This window comes from Ochlerotatus camptorhynchus, unplaced genomic scaffold, assembly GCF_037179485.1.
Source record: "Ochlerotatus camptorhynchus isolate MF236.1 unplaced genomic scaffold, CSIRO-AGI_Acam_v1.1 ptg000347l, whole genome shotgun sequence".
In the NCBI taxonomy this organism is placed as follows: domain Eukaryota; kingdom Metazoa; phylum Arthropoda; class Insecta; order Diptera; family Culicidae; genus Ochlerotatus; species Ochlerotatus camptorhynchus.
Window position 1 is genome coordinate 391,522 of NW_027040835.1, and position 26,204 is coordinate 417,725.

A 26,204-nucleotide genomic window follows, 5' to 3' on the forward strand; every position below is an offset into this window, starting at 1 on the left:
CTACGTGGAGCAGCTGGAAGTTGCACTACCCACGGAAGATCAGCTTGGCGCAGCTTCTCTTAAAGATGGCTGGAGGGACATTCGGCACTAGGTACTGTTATTCCGGACCGAAGAAATGACTGGTTTGACGGCGAATGCAAACTGTTAGTAGAGGAGAAGAATGCAGCACGGGCGAGAATGCTGGAACACCGCACGAGATTGAATGTGGAGCGATACAGACAAGCGCGGAACAGACAAAATTCGGTTTTCCGAAGGAAGAAGGGTCAGCAGGAAGACCAAGATCGCGAGACGATGGAAAATGTTTACCGCGTAAACGACACACGGGAGTTCTACGAGAAGCCGCAAGCCGCTATGTGCAAGGACTTGGACGGTAACCTTCTCACGAACGAGTGTGAGGTGATTGAGAGGTGGAAGCAGTACTATGACGAGCACCTCAACGGTGAAGCAGCAGAAAACGAAGGTGGCACGGCAGCAGACCTTGGAGCACGCAGAGAAGACTCCAGGCTACCGGCCCCTGATCTTCAAGAAGTTGAGGAGGAGATCGGTCGGCTGAAGAACAACAAAGCAACTGGTGTAGATCAACTGAGCCAAGTGAGCTATTAAAATACGGTGGTGAAGCATTGGGTAGAGCACTGCACTGGGTAATTTCAAAGATTTGGGAGGGAGGAGCAGATATTACTGGAGGAGTGGATGGAAGGTGTCGTATGCACAATCTATAAAAAGGCCGACAAATGTATTGCTACAACTACTGAGCGCCGCCTTCTAGGTAATCTACCAAATTCTATGCAACCGCCTATACCATTTGCAAAAGAGTTCGTGGGGCAATGCCAGGCGGGATGCATGGGTGCCCGCGATATCACGGACCAAATTTTCGCGATTCGGCAGGTTCTTCAGAAATGCCGCGAATACAACGTGTCCACAAATTATTTGTTCATCGATTTCAAATCCGCATATGACACAAACGATCGAGATCAGCTATGGCAGATTTCCGGATAAACTGACGAGTGATGTACGTTATTCGAGTCGGAGACACTCTCGAGTCCTTTTGAATCTCGAAGGGGGTTACGGCAAGGTGATGGACTTTCGTGTCTGCTATTCAACATCGCGTTAGAAGGTGTGATCAAAAGAGCTGGGATAGAAACGACTAACACGATCTTCAGGAAGTCCATCAAGCTTATTGACTTCGCCGATGACACGGAACTTTGAGACGATGGCGGAAACGTACATCAGACTGAAGGCTGAAGCTGGGCGGATTGAACTTGCTATCAACGTATCGAAGACGAAATACATGAGCGGAAGAGGTTATAGGAAAGAAATGTTAGCCTCCCACTCCGAGTTCAGATTGACGGTGACGAAATCGAGGTGGTCGATGAGTTCATGTATTTGGGCTCAATGGTGACCGTCGAAAATGATACCAGCAGAGAAATTCAAAGACGCAGTGAAAATGGTTCTCGAAAGCTACCCAACAGGAATCAGAAGAAGAGGCGAGCAGGTGCATCGACCAATTAGAAGGCGACCTGAGGACCCTTCGCCGACTACGAGGTTGGCGAAGTGTGACCATGGATCGAGTGGATAGTAATTTTCAAGGTTGGTTACAGAGCTATAAACAATATACTTTTACACCGTAAGTCTTAATTTGGCATTTTTCCTGGTGTTGAAAGCTACATGTTCGAAGCCAAAATAAACAGCGTCCCATAAAGCATTGCTAGTTGGCAAAAAAAAGCCAGCGTTCCATTTCCTATGCCATTCCGGTTTGGCGAGTAGTGAAAGTAACAAATTTTCTGTTGACTTTTTGGTTACACCCATAAACACAGCACTGCTCGCTAGCAGCAACTCTCCCGAAAGAATGCTAGAAACATATACATGTGGACAAATTTATGGAAGCGATAAAATTTATACCCAGATTCTTTCTTCCAGCTTCCGGACACGACTGCTCGTTTGTCTCTAGTTCTTTCCGTATGTAGGAATGTTTGCTGTTTTTTTTTATCTTCCGGATCTGTGTGGAAATTTAAAACTGCAGAAGCCCGTTGCAGACAGCTGGTCGGCTCAGAAGTTATAGGAGAGCAAGCAGGAAGCTGAAACAGCATAACGTCAAGATTCAATTTAATCTAATAATTATCACATATTTCGAGGGCAATCTACTACCACTACTCGTTGCTGGAGAAACCCGACTCGTAGGAGGCAAAACACCACGGCTAAAGCAAGGAGAATCTATTACCAGTAGGGACTCTCACGTTCACGTGCCAGCCGGATGCTTTCGATGTGCCCCGACGACCATGGCAAAGGACATGACCGAACATAAATAAGGGCGGTTTTCGGAAAGGAGTTGCTGGGAATTCGAAAGTCACATTGTGATCACTTTAGTGTCTTCGAGTCCAAGTCCTCCAGTGGATGTAAACACTATCGTAAACTGGCATCGATTTGTAGGGTTACACGTTTGGGCCTTGATTTTCAATGGCACTTTTTTTCATTCGGGGTATTAGTTAGAATAGCTTTAAAAGAAAAAATCTGCTTTCCCGAAACCTTCGCCATTCGAAAGAGGGGACTTTTCCCGTCATTTTGACTCTGTTACTTTAAGATTTCATCAAACAAACAAAACATTTTCGAAATGTTCCATGCAAAAAGACTGAAAGAAAACAAACTAACCGAAATAGACACTCAAATTGACCCATATTTTGTCTCAAAATGACGGGAAAAGTCACCTTTTTCGAATGGCGAAGGTTTCTATATTCTATCAATTACACTGTGCTGGGCGCTCGAGACGATTCGGGGCCAGGACAATGGATGATGATAAATTGAGGTGGCAAAATGTGCTTCCCATTGAGGAATGGTATAGTTGAGTTGGTCGTTTAGTTTAATTTCTTTAATGGTTAGTCTGATTGAAAGCGATGATTTGGAATTAAACTTTTAGCGAATTTGGTTTTGTGCAGTTTCAACCTAGTTTTACTCCACTTCCAACCTAGCCGCTGTCACAACGTGTTTGCTTTTTTAGTATACCTAGGTGTACCGAAAGGCTATAATATCACAAAACCAACTTTACGTTCATGAAAATGTGTACCCACTACATTCTACCTACTGGAAAACAGTGACAGAGTTTCGGTTCAAACGAAAAAATTAAGAGGTTGTATCCAAGACTCGACCGTACATTTGACGTAGGATTACGTGCTCGGTATCAATATTTGCCGACTATGTTAGGGAAACCACTTTTTGTAGGCAATCGGTGATAATTTTGATAACCATTGCCACAGTTGGACATTTGTGTGATTTTCAGTAGTGACCTATTGAAAATTAATAAAGTATTCAATTTAGCTGCTTTGTAGAGAAAATACCAATCGATTGGTTTGTTTAGAATTAAAATCCATCCGCTTTTGACAGAGTTATAAGTGGTGAAAACCTTACCACTTTTGGTAACGCGGTCGATTTTACTTTTGTTTTTTAATTGCATCCCCAATATGTTGCCCAGAGACGTAATCCTATGTCAAAATGTAAACTTTGCGGAAGACGATGTCATAACACTCGAAAGCAATTTTGTGAAGTATGAAGTAAAACAAATCCTAGCTAGTTCTGCATGATGATTTTGTTTGATTGTATTTATTTGTTAAGTCGCCGGGAAATACCAGCTGGCGAATTGTTTTTTTTATGATAACTCCTTACTTGAAAACAGACAAAAACTCACAAACAGGCAGCTTTTTCATGATATACAATTAAATAATCAATCAATTATCTCAACATTTACTGGCAGATAATTCATAAATGTTGGTAACATAGGGGAAATAGATGTAATGTCGGTCTAAATGCCCCTAATTTGGGGTCATACATAAATTCAGCAATCGACTAAATTTTCAGTAGCAACCAAAAATATCCATTAGTACCGTCCCAATGATGCGTTCATCTGAAAAAAAATGATAAATAGCAGATTTTTAGTGATGGACCCATCATTAGAATCATTTCCCCTACAAAAATTCTATAATCCATATTATATTTCCTATGTAAGCGTCGATCGAAACAAACTTTTTGACGTCACTGCAAGCGTGATTGAGTAAACGAAAGAAACGAATCGTGCGAAGCGGAATGAAAGCCGAGGGAAAAACGGATTAATTATTTTGTCAAGCTTCGGCATTCATAATCAGATGTCACTGATGTTGTTGGCGGTGGCATCTGTCGGAAACTACACATAATTTTTTTTTTCCAATAATTGTTCACAGAGACCAGTGCAGTGCAAAACATGTCTGGTACCTCTATATATGCATTTAGATTAACAACCGAAGTCCCTGCTTCTTTACACATTCTGCACTCAAAATAGCTCAGCCCTCACAGGATTTCCTTCCGAATTATATGCATGGGGCGTAACGGAAAGTATCGTTTGTGCAGAATATGTAAAAAAGGAGGGACTTCGAATGTTAATCTAAATGCATATATAGAGGTACCAGACATGTTTTGTAGTGTCAGGTACTCTATTTTGTAATCTATGAAAGGGAAATTACAAACTGGGTATCATAAAAAAAACATGGCATGTTGAGAGATTGAACTCGTGAGAGCTCATTTTCTCACAAATTTGATTTTGTTGGCTTTCTGGGGATTGGTAATAAAGCAGGTAAAACGTATGGGAAAAAATCATTTATATTAAACAATTTCCGGAAAAAAAATGAATGTCCCTGATTAATTTATGTAGCTTGTCGATCACTTTTTTGACCTGAATACGCACCTAAAGCGAATTATTCACACTTCTCTCAAATTCTATATGGATTTTTAACACTTCCTACTCGCGTGTTCTGGAAAATGGCCGGACGATATGATTAGTCTCACCAATACATTCGGCCTACAATTCCACACCTTCTATAGACCAGGTTGAGCCTTGATAGCTAGCTGCTTGCGGGAACTGATGACCTTGACAAATGTCCAAATAATACTGTACAAGCCAGTTGGCTGTAATTGCTGGACCGAAAGTTTTTCTTCACCGTCGAAACGGCTGCCAAAAGGGCCAGTAGAATGGCTGAATTAACTTGCACTTATTTTGCTATCTTCGCTCTTTTACTAGAGCGCAAGACTAGCACACATCGATTGCGCACCGTTGGAGGAATTGAAATCTTCTGCTTTCCCACTTTGCACTACTTGCAACCTACTTTCGGACCTTGGATAAAGAAATTTGTGTTTTTTTTTGTCGCGCACAATCGACCGTGCATTCACGCTGTGAATTGGGTTTGGACTCATTGTTTTTATCGGGTTGACCACTGACCTCTCATCGATCGGGTGATCAAGTGTAATGCTTGTGTACGGACAATGGTATTCGTTATTACTCTCTCTCTCATCTTATAAGTATATAAGCCGTAGCTTTAGGGTAGGTTTGACGATCTTTTTTTTCCTTTGGTTTGTTTTTTCCGTCGATCTTGTTTTCCGTGCTGAGCACCAATGCTACCGACGTGCCAGGAAGGCAGCTCCCACACCTGGACCCTACCTATCGACCCATCAACTCATGAACCAGGGACCAACGGCTTTACTTCCCATCCGAAGGAAGGCGTGATCAGAGATGTTATGCCTCAGAACATCCCGGCGGCGCCGACTGGGATTGAACCCAGGCCTGCTGGGGTGAGAGGTAATCACACTTACCACTACACCACCGGCGCCGTTATGGTTTGACAATCTTTAACTTAAATATATAATTTAGATTTAGGTTTACGGTAAGGCCTCAACATTCCGGCCACCTTTGAAATAGCCCTATCATTTCAACACTAATACTTGTTAACTCAATCACTTTAATTATGCATCTTCTCTTGCTAGTGGTATCTGCGTCGCCTGAGAGGATTGTTTTGCTCGACTCTCTGTTCAATCGGTGATGCAGTAGATAGATTGAGTGCGTTGACCTCGTTCTCGTCAGCCGAAAACAAAAAAAAAAAGACAAGGTAGATCATACGGGTGGATTAGGTTTATTGGAATGGTAATTAAATACCTGGTTTCTACTGACATGAGCCTCGAGCCAGTTTGGTACTGCTCTAATGGTCTCCGACTGCTGCATCGGACTGATTGTTGGGTATTGGTAGCAAAGCAATCCGCGCGACGGGTCGCACGACGTTGTCCGAGGAGGCAGTCTTCAGCGTGACCACTCTAACGATCCCGTCTTTCCCAGGATGGACCTTCACAATTTTGCCGAGGGGCCATTGAGCGGGTGGTAGGCAATCGTCCTTGATCACGGCAAGCCGTCCGATCTCGATTTTGCTAGGTGATTTGCAGCCTTGAACAGCCCTGGATTGCAGCTGCTGGAGGTATTCCGGGTACCAACGTGTCCAGATTCGTTGGAGGTGGCGCTGAGTTTGTTCCCAATGGTTGAGCCGGTTTTCGGGAATGTTGACCAATGTTGCTTCGGGAACGGATTGGAGGTTGGAACCTACCAGGAAGTGACCGGGTGTCAGGGCTTCCAGGTCCGATGGTTCTGAGGACAGGGGCGTTAATGGTCGCGAATTGAGGCACATCTCAACCTGCGCTAGTAAGGTGAGCATGTCCTCGTAGGCAAGATTCGTATTGCCAATTTCCTTGAGGAGGTGGGTCTTCGCGGACTTCACCGCAGCCTCCCAGATGCCTCCAAAATGAGGTGCACGTGGCGGAATGAACTTCCACCGGATCTCGTGGTTTGCGCACCAGGAAAAGATATGATTTCGGTCAGTGGCGTCCTGCTTCAGCATTTGGTACACTCGATGCAAGGCGTGTGAAGCTCCTTTGAAGGTCGTGGCGTTATCGGAGTGCAGCTCGGTAATCTTCCCCCTTCGAGCTATTAAGCGACGCAGTGTGGCGACGAATGCGGCAGACGTAAGATCGCTCACAAGCTCAATGTGGACGGATCGTGTGGAAAAGCAGATGAAAATTGCCACATACACCTTCGTTGGACCCCGCTTCCGGACTGCCGACTTGACATAGAATGGCCCACAGTAGTCTACGCCACAGACGGAAAAAGGACGCGTCGGAGTGACACGGGATGCTGGTAGATCTGCTACAGTTTGCTGAATCAATTTCGGCTTGCTACGGAAGCAAGTGATGCATTGATGGTACGTGCGTCTGACGAGGTTTCGTCCGCCCATAATCCAAAATTTCTGGCGGAGGGTAGCCAACATCAATTGCGGGCCAGCGTGAAGCAAGGTTTTGTGACAGTGCACAGCGAGCATGCTGGCTAACGGATGTTTGGCGCTTAGGATGATAGGGTGCTTGGTAGACTCAGGTAGTTCGGCATTGTCGAGGCGTCCTCCAACGCGGATCAATCCGAATTCATCAACGTAGGGCTTCAACCACTTCAACGAACTCGATTTTGTTACGTTTGTACGAGTGACAAGATCGTTCCGCTCTTCTTGGAAGTTATCCAGCTGCGCTAGTCGACAAAGGACTCGGTCAGCCGAGTGGAGTTCGTCGGAGTTGAGTGGCTGGCATGACTCAGTTGACCTTTTGAGCACACCTGGATTGATTGCATTCGAACGACGAAGAATTGCATGGTCACGAAGAGCTTACAGAAATCGCAACCACCATGCGACCGTACTTCGAAGCTTGGAAAAGCTGGAGTATTTGGAGAACAAATCTTCGTGGAATGTGCTTTGGATGGCTGTCATCGCTACGATGGGAATCTTGCGGCATTCTTGGGATACTTCTGCTGTTTCTTTCGTAGGAAGCGCTCCTGCAGGCCAAAGCTCAGGTGGAACCTTTAACCAGGATGGACCATTCCACCACCTTGCCTTGTGGAGAAGTTCGGTTGGATCCAATCCTCTGGAGATGTCGTCAGCGGGATTGTCGGAACCAGCTACGTGATTCCACTTATCGACTGGAGTAGCAGCTTGGATTTGGCTCACACGGTTGGCTACAAACGTTTTCCAACGTCCAGGTGATGATCGGAGCCACTGTATCACGGTGGTCGAGTCCGACCAGAAGAAAGCAGGTGGAACCGTTTGCAAGGACGAAGCGACTTTCTTGTACAGCTGCGTGGAAAGATGAGCTGCGCATAACTCCAGTCGGGCTATCGTATGGCGTGCTGCATGGGGCGAAACCTTGGACTTGGAGACCAGCAGTTTCACGGATACTTCTTGGATAGATTGGGCACGAACATAGCGACACGTTCCGTAGGCCTTGCTTGACGCATCAGCGAAGAAATGAAGCTCGATGCTGACAGCACCAATGATGGAAGCAAATCGAGGAACTCGAACTTCACGAAGCAGGTCGATGGTAGTGTGGAACTCTTTCCACTTTTGCTGTAGTCTTGGAGGCAAAGGTTGGTCCCAATCATACTCTTTACCAAATTTATGGTGGTCTTGAAAAGGACCGTTTTGTAGTGATGGTTAAGTAATGCTGAGCTGGGTGTTCAACACAGATGAGGCTGTCGAGCTGTATGTTGTTTATAGCAAAAGTGACACGCTCGGCATAGATGACCCGCAGTGACTCACGAAGAGCTACTAATTCCGATCCATAGCATAGCGGTGCAGCTTCTTCCTCCTTTGATGGTTGCTCATGTGGGCTCTGCAGCTCGCTGCTTGCAGGCAGCCGTACGTTGTTACTGGAGAACCATTTTCAACGCCACACACCGAAAGCACTGCTACTGCTGCTGCTGCTGCTGCTGCTGCTGCTGCTGCTGCTGTTGCTGCTACTAATTTCTAACCGTTTGGCTTGTTTAGAATTAAAATCCATCTGCTATTGACAGAGTTATATGTGGTTAAAACCTGACTTCTTTTCGTAATGCGGTCGATTTTGGTTTTTTGAAATTGCACCCCCAATATGTTGCCGAAAGACGTTATCCTACGTCAAAATTGCTTTTAATTTTCAAAATTAACGACGTCCCTTTTTCGCTCAAAAGCGTTCTACAAGTCTAGTCTGGTCTTCAGAACCCTCATAAAATCTAAATTGTTACTTGAGAAGTATCTTTCCTTTATTTAACGTCGGTCTCTGTTCCGCAATCTAGTGCCAATCACCGACGGACATCGATTGCCATCCATTGACGGCAATCGAATGTGCAGGAAGGCAGCTTCCACACCCATTCATCAAACACACATGGGCCTGGACCAACGGCTTTACTTCCCTTCTAAAAGGAAGACGTGACCAGAGATTTTTATGCCTCAGAAAAATCCCACCGACCTCGACTGGGATTGAACCCAGACCCATTGGGGTGAGAAAGCAGTCACGCTTACCACTACACCACCGGCGCCGGCTGTCTTGAGAAGTATCAGCATGTATGTTTCTAGCTCATGCAGAACCTTTTTTAAAATTAATACCTATCAGATATCTGGTTCCGTAGATATTACCAAAAGGGTGAAATTTTGTTAGTAAAACAGCGCTACTCGCTAACTTTTCTTGGAGATGGCCGAACTGATCCATTTAATTTGTATCTATTTTGAATAGAACCCTATTGAATTTCATCTCGATCGAACGTTTAATTTCGAGGATATAACCATAATAGTGTAATGATTGCTCATTTTTCTCGGCGATAGTTGAATCGATTTGAGTGCAGATGATTTTTGGCGTAGAACTACGTATTTGTCGACTATACTGGGGTGCAAATCAAAAATATGTGTGGTGAAGTTGTGTTAGGTTTGGAACGCTTATAACTTTGTGATTTATAGATAAAATTAAAATCCAAATACGTCAATCGACAGGATATTACTTTACGTATCTTCTAAAATAAATACTATTCCAATTTTCCCTTAAATGGTGAACAATGTACAAATGATAATTTTATCACTTTTCTCGTGAAATAAACGTTTTCCCCCAACCCAGTCGTCATATTCGTGTGCCGCTAGGTTGCACATCGTTTTGCTTGAATCTGAAAAGATATAAATGATATATAAATGCTCATTATCGCTTCAGACGTCGTGGCACTGGGTCCTACAGCAAGAATTGTTGCGCGAGTCAGCGATTAATATGGTTTACATCTATACGGATTCTCTAGCGTGTGTAAATGTTAGCAGGGCATGTGCTAGTTGGGTAGTACACTAGCGTTAGCAAATCCATACAGATGTAAACATTCCTAGAGAAGGATTACGTTGTGATCACCTTGACAACCAGCGATGAGTTCGAAGGTGGCTTGGGTTCATTTATACAAACAGCACCCAACGTCCCCCCTCCCCCTATAAACCTTCAAAAAGACATGAATTTTGACGATCACTTTTTTCCGATAAATAACAATTAACAAACTTACAATTAAGTAAAATTAATTCCCGCTTCTGCCCAGAGAGTTAAAACATTCAAATTTGAGAAATCAAAATTGAGGCATTTTGATCATATTCGTTATTTATCAACAATCGACTGAAAAACATATCTGGTACCTCTTTATATGTAATAAGATTAACATCCGTAGTAGTAGTAAAATTTACGTGATAGGTGATAGGTGATAGCAGCTATTAGAAGCACTAAAAATATGAAGGCTGCGGGTATGGATGGTGTAGTCAACCTCGAGTTGAAAAACTTGACTTCTTCAACCATCTTACCCTTATCTTCAACAAATGTTTGGAGCTTGGCTAGTTCCCTGCATGCTGGAAGTTAGCCAAAGTGTTTCCAATACACAAGCCTGGCAAAGATCCTACCAGCGCCAAAAGCTATCGCCTCATCAGCCTCTTGTCCTTCATCTCGAAGCTATTCGAAAAATTGATACTCAGCCGTCTGCTGGTGTTTTCAAATGATAATAACATTTTTCTCAAAGAGCAATTCGGCTTTAGGAAAGGCCACTCTACCATCCACCAGCTCGCACGAGTTACTAACATCATCAAGCGGAACAAGTCCGTTTCCAATACATCTGCCATGGCATTGTTGGACGTCGAGAAGGCGTTCGACAATGTCTGGCATGATGGCCTAGTGTACAAGCTGCGTCGATATAACTTTCCGATCTAACTCGTGAAGATCATCAAAAACTACTTGTCGGGCAGATCATTCCAGGTCTACTTGAACAATGTCCCCTCTGATACGTTCAACGTTGATGCAGGGGTCCCTCAGGGTAGCCTGCTTGGGCCTATCCTATTCAACATTTTCACGTCAGACTGGTATCCTGTCTATGTTCGCAGATGACACCTCCATCATCTATAAGGGTCGAGTGATCCGTGCTCTGGCGAGTAAACTACAATCAGGCCTGGATGTCCTGTCCGACTATTTCAAGAGCTGGAAGATTTGTATCAATGCAGCTAAAACACATACCATTCTGTTTCCACACTCGAATTCACCTCAGCTTGTTCCGCCTGCTCACGTCAAGGTCCATCTTGATAGCACTCCCATTGAATGGTCGAGTAAAGTAGTCTACCTTGGTCTCACCCTCGATAGAAAATTACTATTCCGATCACATGTGGACAAGACATCCACCAAGTGTAACATCTTGATCAGGGCGCTCTACCCTCTGATAAACAGGAAGTCCACCCTGTCCCTCAAAAACAAGCTTGCTGTCCACAAGCAGATCATTCATTCGGGGAATTTCAGGCTAGTTTCGGGAAAGTATCAGGAACTTCGTTGCACTTCGGGAAGTCTTAGGGAACTGTCGAGCAATTTCGGGAAGTTTAGAGTTACTTCGGGGATGTTTCGGGATACTGCGGATTAGTATCGGGAAATTTTGGAGAAGTTTATGGATACTTCGGGGAACTTTTGGGGAATTTCGGGGAAGTTTTGGGATACTTCCGAGATGTTTTGGGAAACTTCGGGGAAGTTTCGCAAAATTTTGGGATGATTCGGGGAAATTTGTGGAAGTTGCGATGAACATCGGGGAAAGTTCCGGGATACTTCGTGGTACTTCGGGGAACTTCGGGGAAGTTTTGGGTTACTTGGGGAAAGTTTCGGTGAATTTCGAAGGCATTTCGGGAAGTTTAGGGGATCTTCGGGGAAGTTTCGGGGAATTTCGGTAAAGTTTCGAGGATCTTCGTGGTACTCCGGGAAATTTCGGGGAATTTCGAGGAATTTCGGGGAAGTTTTGTGTTGTTTCGGGGAAATTTCGGGGAAGTTCGGAAAAGTATCTGGATTCTTCGGGAAAGTTTCGGTGAATTTAGAGGAATTTTCAGGAAGTTTTGAGGAACTTCGGGATGTTTCGGGATGGTTCGGGTAAGTTTCGGGTAATTTTGGAGATGTTTCTGGATACTTCGGAGAGGTTTCGGGAAGTTTCGGGGAAGTTTTGGGTTACTTCAGGGATGTTTTGGGATACATTACGTAAGTTTCGGAGAATTTCCTAGAAGTTGCGGGAAACTTTGGAAAAGTTTCGGGGAGCTTCGTGGTACTTCGGGAAACTTTGGGAAAATTTCGGGGAACTTTTGGGTTACTTCGGGGATGTTTCGGGTTACTTTGGGTAAATTTCGGGGAATTTTGGAGAAGTTTATGTATACTTTGGGGAAGTTTTGGGTTACTTCGTGGATTTTGTGGAAATTTTGGGAAGTTTCGAAGAAGTTGGGGAAAGTTTCAGGACACTTTGTGGTACTTTGGGGAATTTCGCGGAAGTTTTGAGTTTCTACCGGGATGTTTCGGGATACTTCGGGTTAGTTTCAGAGAATTCGGAGAAGTTTATGAATACTTCGTGCATGTTTTGGTGAATTTATAGGAAATTTCGGGAAGTTTTGTGGAACTTCGTGGTATTCGGGAAACTTCAGGGAACTTTCGAGGAATTTCGGGAAAATTTTGAGTTACTTCGGGGATATTTCGGGATACTTCGGGTAAATTTCGGGGAGTTTCGGAGAAGTTTCCGGATACTTCGTGGTACTTTGGGAAACTTCAGGGAACTTCGTTGATGTTTCGTGAAAGTTTCAGGTATCGTGAGGAAGGATCGGTGAACTGTGGGGAATTTCGGGTAGGTTTTGGGGGAAATTTCGGGAATGTTTTGCTACTGACGGTACCGAAGGGCTAGTCTAAAGGTTCCCGTGACCTCTAGTTTAGCCACGGATTTCGTCTGGGATGGCCTACATCCGCCTCTTTTTACTGGCTAGCTCGAGCTCGAGGCCTCTCTCTCTCAGGGTTAGATTTTATCACGGAATCGCTATTCGAAAGTCCAATCTTTCATTGATTAAATGACACACAAATTCACTATAACTTCTTTTATTTTCTAACACTTTAGTGTGTAATGGTTGGTCGGCCGGCTGCTGAGGGGACAAGTGGTCGCGGGCGAATGGTCGGGAGGTCCATGATGATACTGGGTGCCGTTGTCTGGTTTGGTTCACCCAGGGAACCAGCGTGATTGGCCGTGGTTCGGGCTACGGCCAGGGATGCCGTCGGCTGTGGCTCGCACAGGGAACCAGAGGGAGAGGTTTTCGTGATGATCGTTGACTATCTAACCCCAAACTAGAGGACTGGCTTGGACTGCCGGCACTGGGAGCTTGCGTGGATCGTCGTAGTCTTGATTGGCGAAATGACACAAGGCCGAAGCCTCAACTTGCCAATTAACTTCAAGCTACGCGCGGTACAGGCTAACGCGTTCACTCCGTGGGTGTCTGGGGAAAGCGACTACAATCGCTCGCGAGGTTCTAGCTTCACCTATTTTTACAATTCTTGCACGATGGTCTATGCACTTCCGTGTCTACTTTGGAAAAACCTCAGTTTTCGCTACCCGATGGTGTTGTTGATTTGCGTTGGCAAGCTTTAACTTTCTAGAAATCATCAAAAGAAGTCGTTGTTTGCAAAAGCTGTTATGTCCTCATTCCAGCTCTATCTGAAATATTCTAATATTGACCTAACATAGGCAACATAAAGTGTTTTAATTGTACACGGATCTTTAAAGTGGAAATCAAAACGCTTCATAAAATTAAACATTTTCCCTGATCCATGGATAATTGTGATCCACAAATGTCAATTTGGAATCTCGAATAACTCTTAAATCTCCTATTTTATCAAATCCGTGAACATTTTGATTACCTCATGAAATACGAATATTTGATTTGATTAGCTTTGTACTCTACGTAACAAGATAACTTTTTTTTTTTTTAAATAACTCCAACAAACTTTTACAACACGTATTCAAATCATCATAATCTCTTATCTCTAAAAATAATTTCATGCCATCAGCATAAATAAGCACTCTGAGATTTCTTAAAATAAGGGGGATATCGTTGACGTAAAAAATGAAAAGAAGAGGTCCCATGTGCGAGCCCTGTGACTTGAATTGGGTTAGATTTTTTCTCACTGAATCTTACAATTTACTGACAGTCCGTTAAATATGACTTAATCCAGGTGAGGAGTTTCATCCCAATTCTCATCTTTTCTAATTTAAAAATCAACATTGGAATCTCAAGTCTATCGAACGCTCTACTGAAGTCAGAGTGAAGAGCTTCTATTTGGGTTCCCTTGTTCCATTCCATTTGTTTATTTACGTTTTATTTGACTGAAGATAGGTATTTTTGTTTATGAATGATTCGAAAAGTTTAGCAATGCACGAGACAGAGCGTAAAATTATTGAATGCTTAAGCTGAATGTGACAGCACTGCACTATTCAATCCATTGCTCTGTGGAGACCGTTTGTACCAAAGAGCCAACAAAAACATTCAGTCACTCACGAACAGGCGACTCATACCGCTTGCCTTCGCTCACAAAGCATGTAATTGAGGCATTTTGTCCATAGAAAATGTACGCTCAGTCATTCAAAACAAGTATTGGGTACCATCACGGCAGAATAAACGTGCTGACTGAGCTAATGACTGAGTGCTCGGCTGTTAGTGACTCGTTTACTTCTCAATCATTCAGACTTTCACGAGGGAGTGAATGATGAGGCTGACTGTTTTGCGCACTGGCACGAGTTGATGGCAACCACACGAAAATTTTAAATATCAGACTTTTTACTGGATTTATAAATGGGTTTTGAAAACGACGTTTTCCATGCCAAGTGACATATTGCACAGCCAGTATAAGAGTGTTGTGAGTTCTGTTGCTAAATTTGCCATAAAAGCTGGCGGGATTCCATCTGATCCTGAGCCTTTAGTGGGGTCTGAATCTCTTAGACTTGTCAAAATATCTTGAATATAAATGTTACTTACACCAATATTACTCGAAAAGTCAGGAAAGTATAAAAAATACTCATAATCACAAACATTATCCGAGAGATTGGAGTACGTCTCTTGAAAAAACGAGGCAAAACGATTACGCATATCTTCTGAATTATTGCCAACTTTTTCATCTAGACAGACCAATGGCTAAGATGGTAATAATATCCAATACTTACTGAGTAAATGTGTAAAATAGATTAGCCGAAATCACTTCTCTTGATTTCCATTTTAACATTTTAAACTTGTTACGCCCATCCGGGATCATCCTAATCCACTCAATCTAATCTATTACAACTTGATTAGACAGCATTCGGCCACTTTTCCCATCTATTCCTTCCAGCTGTTCAACGTTCAGTCCTAATAGACAGGAAACCCCCAATTTAGGGCCTAGATTGGAAACAGCCATTTATTTTAACACCGATAATTGAGTTGATCCTTTTTCTCCGTCTCGCCAACCCAGACAGGCGACGCATGGAAAGAGGGGGGGGGGAGCATCTTTTCGGACTACCTTTCCTCCAAAGTGGCTTCTGTTGCTATTGCTGCTGCCACATGAAGCGCAGATAAAATTTTAACTAAGGAATGGGTTACCCATGGCACCCGCTCCCACCGTGCCGCATAATCTATGGACCTTACAAAAGTTATTAAATGGACTGTCCCATAGATTGCAGCTTAACGGGTGTCCTCTCTCCGTTGTGCTCAGCTGCTCCCGGTCTGCTCTTCGATCGCTCCGGATGTCGTGTGTTTCCCCTCACGATTTCTTCATTATTCAGCATGAAATAATGTAAAATCGGATGATAGCATCATCTCCCGCCGGGACCGGGTGCGTTTGGGTTCAGAAAATTCCATACCTAGCTCGGAGGAGTTTACATCATTTATTCAGCTCGATACGGGTTCGCTTACAACATCGTTGTTCGTCCGTCCGCCCATAGAACTCACACAAGTGTGCTCTGTCTATGGGTTTATGGCGGGACGGTTCTGAAGATTGTCAATATCGATAAAATATTAAAGCTCTTTGAAATGGAGATTGATGCCCTTGATGTTGGACGCTGAAGAATTTTTGATTTATTGTTCAATCGAAAATAAGACAATCTGATTATTAAGGTAAACAAATTATAAATCAATCGAATTTCAAACAATGTCCCGTAGGGCTCAAAAAATATATTTGCATGCATCCCTACTGCAATCAATATTCCACTACACGTGATGATAGATCGATTTGGACCCCATTGCGACGAGCCACCGGGTCCATCCGGTCAAATGCCCCTGACCGGCATGGCAAAATTCTCAATCTTCCCATCATTGTCATATCATATCGTCGTCGTCGTCGTCGTCGTCGTCATTCTACTGCACCACCAAACGATGGATCCAATGCAATCTGAGCTAACTGCACCTTTCCCACCTTCCTGTACCGGACTGACAACTCCCCGTCACCGCACTATTTATGAATATTTCCATTTTAGAGGTTTCCATGATTTATTGTTGTCTCTCCGGCATGATTGGTTTCTCTTCCGTTCGTGTCTCCCGATGAAATTCGTTCGCCAGAGCCTAACCGCTCAACCGGGCCGTGTGCTCTGTGACATACAAAACCAGATCCCAATGGTGAACGGAGGTGGTAGGCGCTTGCAGCCCGCCCCGTGCGAATGAATTCACATCCTTTGCATACGACCATCATCCATGTTGCTGGCTGCTGTTGGATTTACGATGTAATTCTCGTGCGATGTAGGAGATACGAAATGACACCGCCGCCCTTAACCGGCATCCGGACAGAGAAACAGGAGCGGCAGAGCTATTTGACTGTGATTGTAATTCCTCATTGATTTCGGTATGTATTGTCTATCAACCGCATTGAGGGGGACGGAGGGGTAAAAGCACAAAGCTTGCGGGTAAGTCGATGCGGATTCAAACGAACTTATTTGCACATTGCAGCCAGCGCTTCGGGTGATGATGACGCTGATGATATGCCCGCTAGGGTGGGTCAACTTTATAACCCCTTGCTCCCAAATGCTCTTCCGATCAGTATTGGGGTCTCCAACAACTGTGCCAAATTGGAACGAATTTGACTAGACAATTTCAACAATTGCTCAATCTTTAACAAACCTGAGACTTAGATTGGAACCTCTATCCAGAACAGCTATGTCGAAGATTGCAGATCGATTCGACCTCAATGCAAAAAGTAATTAACTTTTTACTGTAGGCCAAGTGCTTCGCGCATACATACAAGCTCATATATACGCCTGTGGGTATGCGTGGAGCACTAGGCCAAAAGTAAATGGATCATAACTTTTAGTTCAGATGTCGAATCGATTTGTGGTCTTGGTCAAAGTCGTTCTGTTTTCTCAATGGCCAATGGCCAAAAAAAAAAAAATCAACTGAATAATTTCGTTCCGTTACCCATACATTTTCCCATACAAACTTTAAAATGCTCTCGCAAATCCAGATCGTAGCCAAATTCGTTCAAATTTGGCAGATCGAAATGTGGAGCAGGAAGTTGTTGTCCGCCATATAAACTTGACCCACCCTAATGCCCCTGCCTTTGTCCTACATATATTCGTAAAGGAATGCATGTGGAAGGGCCACAGGCCATTGTACTTCTCCGGTTGAATGTTACCCAATCAAGAGAAATGATGTTTCGAAGAAATGGGTTCCGTTCGGTTGCGAGTATTCAATGCGCGGTATATATTCAACTTTATCGATTTGCTCCTGTGCGAATGGTTGTGTAATTTCCAGATTCTTTATCCAGGAAGCGTTTCATACCTAGTCACTAACCAATGTTGCCTGAGGACCTCCAGTCATAGGGCCAACGTGAAAGATTTCAAACTCTGTTGATATCGGCTATCAACGAAATCGATGGTGGAGCTCAACATCCGACTATTCGAGATCCAGTTGTGAAGGCACCTATCAAGATTATGTATCGCAAACTTCCATTGATGAAGACTTCCAGCTGTTGAATGTTTTCCACTACACAGTGCACTATGGGGAATCTATCTATTATTCACACTATCCTGGAGCAACGATTTTGAAGTTCTACAAGCTAAATATAGTCTTGAGAAATGTCCTGGAATATTTTATGAGTCCATGAAGCTCAAGAGAGTCTCATGGAATGGTATCAATAAGGTATTTAATGCTTTCCAAACCATTCTGGAGCTAAGATTTTGAAGATTCATTCGATGGAAGGCCAGAAAACTGGTTTGAATGCAAGACTATTTTTATGGATGTCCTGCATAAGCATGCCGGAGAATCAGATGCTACGAAGCTTTATCACTTCGACAAGTGTTTGGTGGGTGAAGCTTCGGGAACAATTGACCAACAAACGATAAACGATAGCAACTTGGCTGCTGCAATGGATCATCTGGCAACGCGCGCTACGAGAACAAAAGGAATATTGCTGACGTGAATGGCGTGGAATACATAACCTCAAATTGATGACTTCTGAGAGTGGTAAACAATTACGTAAGCTGGTTAACGAATGCAAGCGTCATGTTGATGCACTCAGTTTCTACGAATACAAAATGGATGGACTATCGGACAAATTTTGGAGTGAATCGAGCCAGTTAACAAACCGTAAAACTACAAGGGACAGCCCTATGGCGTTGTACGCAATGGTGACGAGGACTACGTGGTCTTATATAATAAATCTTATTTGTTGACTGTAGCAGGAGTTTGTGTTTTGTATAGAAATAGGAATTTGAGCGGGGTTCTCTCTGTTTATACTATTTAGTATGACGCGCTTGACATAGATGGCCCAAAGCGACTCCCGAAGAGCTACTGATTCCGATCAATAGCGGTGCGGCTTCATCCTCCTTCTAGGGATGCTCATGTGGGCTGCAGCTCACTGCTTACAGGCAGCCTTTTGTTGTGTACTGGAGAACGCGGTGATAGGGCCGGATGGAATTCAACTTTGAAATCTGTGTTAGGGAAAGCGCTTTTCACAGGCAATCGGTGTTAATTTTAGTTATCACAGCAACAGTTGCTCATTCGTGTAATTTTCAATAGGGACATTTTGAAAAATAATAGTCTTAATTTTAAGAGATTTGTAGAAAAAAATCCTATCGATTGGCGTATTAAGAATTAAAATCCATCATCTATAGATGTAAATCAGACCACTTTCATGCCGCCCCCGACTTTGGTTTTTGAAATTGCACCCCCAATGTTGCCATCAAGAACATGGTATGTTAGATTTAAACATATCTAGATTGAACTGGAATTAGGCATAACAGCTTTTGTAAACAATGACTTCTATCGATGATTTTTAGGAATTCAAGGCACGCCCACGCAAACCAACATTACCGTCGGGTGTGGGGAAGTCTTACCCACCTGATGGTGATGTATATTTGCAATACATCCGATTGATGACCTACAATACTCTTGTACACATTTATGGTGCTCCTGAAAAGGACCGTTTTGTCGTAATGGTTGAGTAATGCTATTAGGGGTTAAACACAGATGAGGCTAGTTAGCTGTATCTTGTTTGGAATGAGGGTGACGCGCTTGGCATAGATGGCCCACAGCAACTCACGAAGAGCTACTGATTCCGATCAATAGCGGTGCGGCTTCTTCCTCCTTACATGCTCATGTGCGCTGCAGCCCGCTGCTTGCAGGCAGCCTTTCGTTGTGTACTGGAGAACAGTGTTCAACGCCACGCGCCGAAAGCACTGCTGCTGCTGATGCCGACGACCGGACACCACCACACACGGTGATTAGAACTGAATTCGATCAGCGGTTCAGGGCAGCCTTGATTCACAAAACAGAAGGGGAAGTGCAAAGACATCGGTGAATCAAAAAGTGGTACCTTTTTTTACTCAACAAGCGATGCGTTGTGGTAGCGTTCCAAACGGGCTTTCTATGTGCGTGTATATGCTGCTTATCTTAACTGCAGGCAGAAGATGCCTTCTACCGCTTGGTGCGCTAGTGCTCGCCAATGAAAAGTGGAGCCACTTTCTGATCCGAAGTTCCCCTTCTTTTCTGTGCTTGATAGCTAGCTGCTTACGGGGAGCCTTTCGTTGTGTACTGGAAAACACCACCACTCACCACGCGGTGATTGAATAAACACCGTTTGGTGATACTGGATGGAATTCAACTTTGAAATCTGTGTTAGGGAAATCACTTTTGGAAAAAAAAAGTTGCGCAATTATCATAGCAACAGTTGCACATTCGTGCAATTTTCAATAGTAACATTTAAAAAAGATAAAGCCTGAAAATTAGAAATATTTCTGATCGATTGGTGATAAAATTATTGAAATTGGTCCAGAGACAGCTGAGTTATTAACGTTCAAAATCTTTCATAATTTTGTTACATGTTCCATTTTCGGTTTTCACAAAGTGTACCCCCATAAAGAAATCACAGACGTAGTCTTGCATCAAAAGCCAAGCAGTACTTCTATAAAGAAGACTCCCGCACTGAATATATCAACCATGGCTGCGTCGGTCGAGTACTGGTGCAATTTCTGCAAGTAAGCTCATCTGAATCATTAGTGTGACTTTCAGGGAATGAACAAATACATATGGATTATGTCCCATCGCTGAAAGCCAGCACGTTTTCCTTAAGACCCCTCATTACATTTTGTACAATGGTGGAACCGACCTTTTGGGTCACTTTTATCCATTCTTTTTTCAACTCCAGCTCGTTCTTAAACACCTTGGACAATTTTCGAACTTTGGGACCCAAAATCTTTCCTCGGACGAATCTCTGGTGGATTTGGGGGGTTGGCGGTTTTTGGTACAAAAACAACGTTATTGTCTCTGTACCAATCCAACGTCGATCGCGCGTAATGGCATGATGCCAGGTCCAGCCAAAATAATGTCTCGCCTCCGTGGGACCGCAGGAAGGGCAACAGACGCTTCTGGAGGCACCCGGTGCGGTAAATTTCGCTGTTGATGGTACCCATTGTGATGCACGGTTTACTCAGTTTAGCGCATCGCCATATGACCTGCCAGAGCAAATATTTTTTGGCAAATTCATCCACTTTCTTCTTCCGTATGTCTTCCGGAACATCAAACCGTGATTTGGCATCGTATAACTCCAGCCCCGGTATCTGATTTGCGTCTGCCTTGATGTAGGTTTCGTCATCCATAACCACACCCATCGGTTTTGGACCTTGACCAGCTCGTTTAATGGTTTGCTGATTGAACCAGGCGGAACTCTTTGCCTTCAGAGCCGCGTCACGAATCGAAAGATTCGGATTACGCTTGAAATAATCCAACACCTTCCGGGCCTTCACAGGGTCAGTTGTCTTCGATTTTCTTCCACTTCCAGCCCACCGCTCGGTCGTCTGGGACTCCTTAAACGAGCTTTCCACCCGAGACACAGTTGTATGGGTGATTCCCAGTTGTCTTCCGATCCATCTCATGGTCGCAGTCGGAATTTTCGGCGCAAAATTCTGCGGCGATTTTCTTCTTGTTTCGATGACATCTCAATAACCACTGAACCGATTGTTATGAAATTTTGCACATGTAAACAATTCACTCCAAACTAGTTTTACCCAGATTTTCATCAATTTTTACCCACGGATAAAAAAGTTACACACGGATAAAAATTGTGCATTTTTTCGAGTACAAGCCGTATTTTAAGCAGAATCCGAAGAAACGCTACGAGAAAGCAAAGCAGGCTGGAGTCAGTTTCAACTATTTGCGAAAGGGGCACGTCACTACATCTTGTTCCTCTTCCTTGTCGTGCAAGATTTGTAAGAAGCTAGGTTTTAAAAACAAACGAGCAAACTGACGTTTGTCAGAAAACAAGCAGACCCAATCTTGAAATCCGATCCAGGTTGGAACTGAATAATAAATGAATTCGCTATAAGTCAACCGAGTCTCGTTGTTGAACAGAGAGCTAGTACGGAGCAAGCGGCACAATCCAATGAGGACTCCATGAAGCCAACTACTACAAATACGATCAGTGCTTCCTACACAATCTACCAGCAGCGAGCGCTATTATGCACAGCGGTTGTGAACATTATTTATGACAATGGCAAGGTCCAGCCGTGCCGCATTCTATTAGATTGCGGTTCACAAGTCAACCTTCTAAAGAAAAGTTCGCATCCCTGTTACGAGTGAAGCATCTGAGTGTGATTGTTTACGAGACAGGTGTGGGTGGTTCTTCGACTAAGGTTACAGTCTTGGTGAATGTCAACGTACAAGCTCGAGACAACAACTACAAAAGCAATATCGAGTGTCTGGTGATCAACCGAATCATCGGAATTGTGCCTTCCAAAAATATCGACATTTCTACGTGGCCGATACCATACGGCCTACGTCTCGCTGATCTAAAATTTCCACTACCCCCATCGGATGGACATGCTGATTGGTGTTGGACATTTCTTTGGTCTTCTGAAATCAGGTAAAGTCAAACTTGCCGAAAGTCTGCCGTTTGTGCAGGAGGCCCAGCCACGAGCTGGAAGTACGAAGTGACCTGCTGCAATGTGACGGTAAATGAAGCAGATTTGATTGATCTCGTCGAACGATTTTGCTTCTAGTCTGTGTGTCTGTGAAGAGGCGGCGTGCGAGCAGTTCTACGAGTAGTCCTACAGCAGTGATCCCAGCGGTCGCTACATCGTAATGCTGCATTTTAGTGATAATATGAATCAACTTGGCGACCCCAAGCAGCACGCTCTACTAAGATTTTCGCACCTCGATAAAAAGCTGGCCAAACATGCAGTACTCAAGCCGCATTTATGGAGGAATATAAGCAACTCAGCCACTGTCGGGAAATCGGATTCTACTTGCCCCACCAAGCTATACTCAAGTCAAGTTCGCCCACCACTAAACTGTGAACCGTTTTTGATGCTTCGACACAATCGAGTTCCGGTTTGTCCCTGAAAGATAGCATCAGCGCCATCCCGCACAATGAAGCAATTAGTTCGTGATGAAGGGCACGCCTACCCTCGTGCATTCAAAATAATCGAAAACGACTTTTACATCGATGACGCACTTTCAGATGCTGATACTCTGGAGGAATTGCTATTGGCTCATGCAGAACTAGAGGAATTGCTTAAAAAGGAAGGCTTTCAGCTACATAAAGGGTGTCCCAGAAAGTATAAGCACAGTTTATTATTGGAATAAAACAACGTTATGTTAATTGATTCAAATCTTTATTTCATATTCAGTAATGACCTGATTTGGCTTCCCCTATAAGCACCAGACTTTTATTTTTCAATATTTCGACATAACCGTATTTCTAAATCTTTCTCATTCATATTCAAGACGGATGCTTAATGTATGCTTTGGTGCAATAAGAATACTGAAAAATGTTTTCAAAAAGAGAGTTGACAAAATCGGGTCATTACTGTACATGTTCTCTTTCAATTGGATGAAAACAATCCGCAGTTCTTTTAATCGTATGTCAAAGAACGAACTTTAGATCTGGCGCTGCCAATGAGCTTCAGCACAGATTCATTGGCGATAATTTTGGCCACTTTTATTCAGTCTTTTTCAAATTCTTCGATTGAATTCGCTGCCTTAAAGTGTTTCCGTACCCGAGCAAAGTCCAGCATCAAAATGACAGCAAATTGAAATCAAGTTTTGATATCAACATCATACTAAAATCATAATTTGATTTCAGTTTACGCAATTGACAAATTTGATAACTAATTTTGTTTGCTCTTCAGAAATACGTTGTTGCGGGTTTGTTTTCAATGCCTTAGCATAACATCAAATTGAATACTTGTTTTGTTATCAACAGGAAAAATGGATATCAAATTTAGTTTTCAGTTTGCTCTCACTGATAGCAGCAATAGTTTTCAATGCGATGTCACAGGAAGATATGTTTACTCTCAATTGTGATATTTTAACCGTTAAAACGACCAAAACGACAGCAACCTGAGTAATCATTATCAGGGAAATCACAACAACAAATTTAGATTTCAATTTGATCTCAGACTTTGCTCGGGAAGACATCCCTAGGAAAGAGCCCAAAAAATTTCGATTGACCGAGCCTCCGATCAATTCGGAGGATTCATCTTTTTGGCACGTATTGCGCATTGTTTGCTTTGTACAAAGCTACCGTGTCTTTCGAGTAGTGCATTAACACAAAATCGGACCAAAATAGTACTGGGTCATCATGTTGAGGGATCATGGGCCACAGACGCCGATTCATAAACTCCCGATCGTAAATTTCAGTGTTCTTCGTCTCCTTTGTCACAAATGGCTTTGGCAACTTGCCACACTCATAACCGGAGAACGAGAATTGCGTTTGTAAACAAACATGTAATTTGCCGATTTATCGCGAATTAAAGCTCAACTAAAAACACTAACAGGTAGAGGAATGGTTCCTCTATCATTTGGTATACTTTGTTTGCGAAATTGTTCTGTTATTCGCGAGAAATCGCCTATTAAAGTGTTTGTTTACAAAAACAATTACGCCCAAATCTCAAAGTTCTCCGGATATATCGCTTGCCAAACCATGGCCTTCTCATCAATTTGTTCGGTATAAATTGACTTATCGGCATCATCAACTTCCTGACCATCACGGGCTGTGTAGTATTGGTAGAGCGTCTTGTAGTCAAATTAAACGTATGTTTCATCGTCCATGATAATTGAATTTACACACAGCAGGCTATCATCTAGCTTCCAAGCCCTTGGTTTGACGGATGCCGTTTGTTTCTGACTCCGTTGCGGCTTATTTTGCTTCTTGAACGTTTTCAGCCCGTTTCTTGCCTTGGCACGTTGGACGTTACTCTAACCGGTTAACACTCGTGTTTATTCAACTCGAGGGCAACTTGACAATTCCAGTATATTTCCTGTGTACCCCGAACATTTGGTGCTGGTGGTTCTGTAAAACTTACGAATTTCAGAAGTGTTATCTGAATAGGGCGAATGTGGAAATGATGTACAGTAAATAAAATTTTAGTTCAAAATTCATCTTATTGTCGTGCGCCTAACAAAACGGGACTCTCGTGTGAGACACGTAACTTCCGACGTCAAAATTAACATTAGTGACATAGGAGGGTCAGTGATGCCAGCGAGAAATGTCGTTTTAATGCACATAATCATAATTCATAATCGTTTATGAATCTTTTTTTTTACTGCCTCGTATGTTTTTGAGCAATACAGAACCCAATGTTTAAACATGTGATTTGTAAAACGAAAATATGTGATTGTCATCGAATTTATCGAATCAAATGGAAATTGAGCGAGGATACTTTTAGTGTTTTCTACGCTATTGCTATTATCGTCGATGATGAACAAAGAAAGAATGGTTTTGCAGCGAGTAAGAGCGTACTAATTATAAGCTGCTAGTACTGCAAAATGTACTAAATATTTGAGGTTCTAGCATTAATGAAATGAGTTCAATATTAGTACAACCAACCGGTGGTCCCAAGCAAATCGATTAACGCACCCCATTCTAGTCGAAATTCTAGTACAACACTATGTTTGTTTTGATTCGCTATGAAAGTTTGACAGATAAAATGAGGGGTTCGTGGATTTTCCTATTTTTCGAGGGGTGCATCGATTAGCTTGGGACCGAAGAGGGCAAAAAGTTGAGCACGTATCTTTGGGACCTTCTGGTCTTAGAGTTACCTCTATGGTACAACAGTGGTCTTAAATGCAAATGCAAAGTATTTGTATTGCCATTTTATCATATGAGAAAACGGTTTCAATTCGTTTGGATTCATTTCATTTCACCTTGAAAATCGTACATTCGCTCTTTTCATATTGCATTCTTGCATGTTGTTTGACATCCACACATGGTGAAATAAAATGTTGGATTCAGATAGAGAAAAACCGTTGCGGCAGAGAAGAACAATCCCCTTGTTTACGTTGTGTGGCGACATCTAATATTTGCAAGCCCTAATAAAAAATAACCATAAACGAACGATAACCCAAATCATTGAACTATTCCACAAATGGTTTGGATGATACCCAGAACACGTCGTTAAGCAAATTAACCATACAATTTTTATTAGGGAGTGGCTACGTGAAACAAAGGTTATGTCACCTTGCCGGGGGCTTGGGTGAAACACACGTGTCTTATCAACTTAAATTTTTTCAAATGAACTAAGTTGAAAAGACACGTGTGTGTCACCTGAGAATTGAATCATGTAAACCACACAAATTCAATAAATAAATGTCATTTAAAGTCAGAACATGATAGTTACCCAACTAACATTTTCAGCTTTATAAGCCAACTTTTCCAACATCGTGCTGTAAAGTAGCTGAAACAAAGCTGCAGATACAGCTGCAAGTAAAAGCTAGCAAATAGTTTTGGAGAGCGTTTACTCAACTTTTTCACAACCATTAAGCTAAGTTTAGACTAGG

The 26,204-nt window shown here is 43.1% G+C and overlaps 1 protein-coding gene across 1 annotated transcript in view; it reads right to left on the minus strand.

The window, feature by feature from the left end:
• Positions 1–5,990: 5,990 nt before the first annotated feature.
• Positions 5,991–26,204, minus strand: part of LOC135709039 (uncharacterized) — a 67,279-nt gene continuing 47,065 nt past the window's right edge. Inside the window, exons 2-3 of the mRNA XM_065231227.1 lie at positions 7,492–8,222; positions 5,991–7,425 (exon numbers count right to left, since the gene is read on the minus strand). Of these exons, the coding sequence (XP_065087299.1) occupies positions 5,991–7,425; positions 7,492–8,222 (2,166 nt within the window). The remainder of the gene's footprint in view (positions 7,426–7,491; positions 8,223–26,204) is intronic.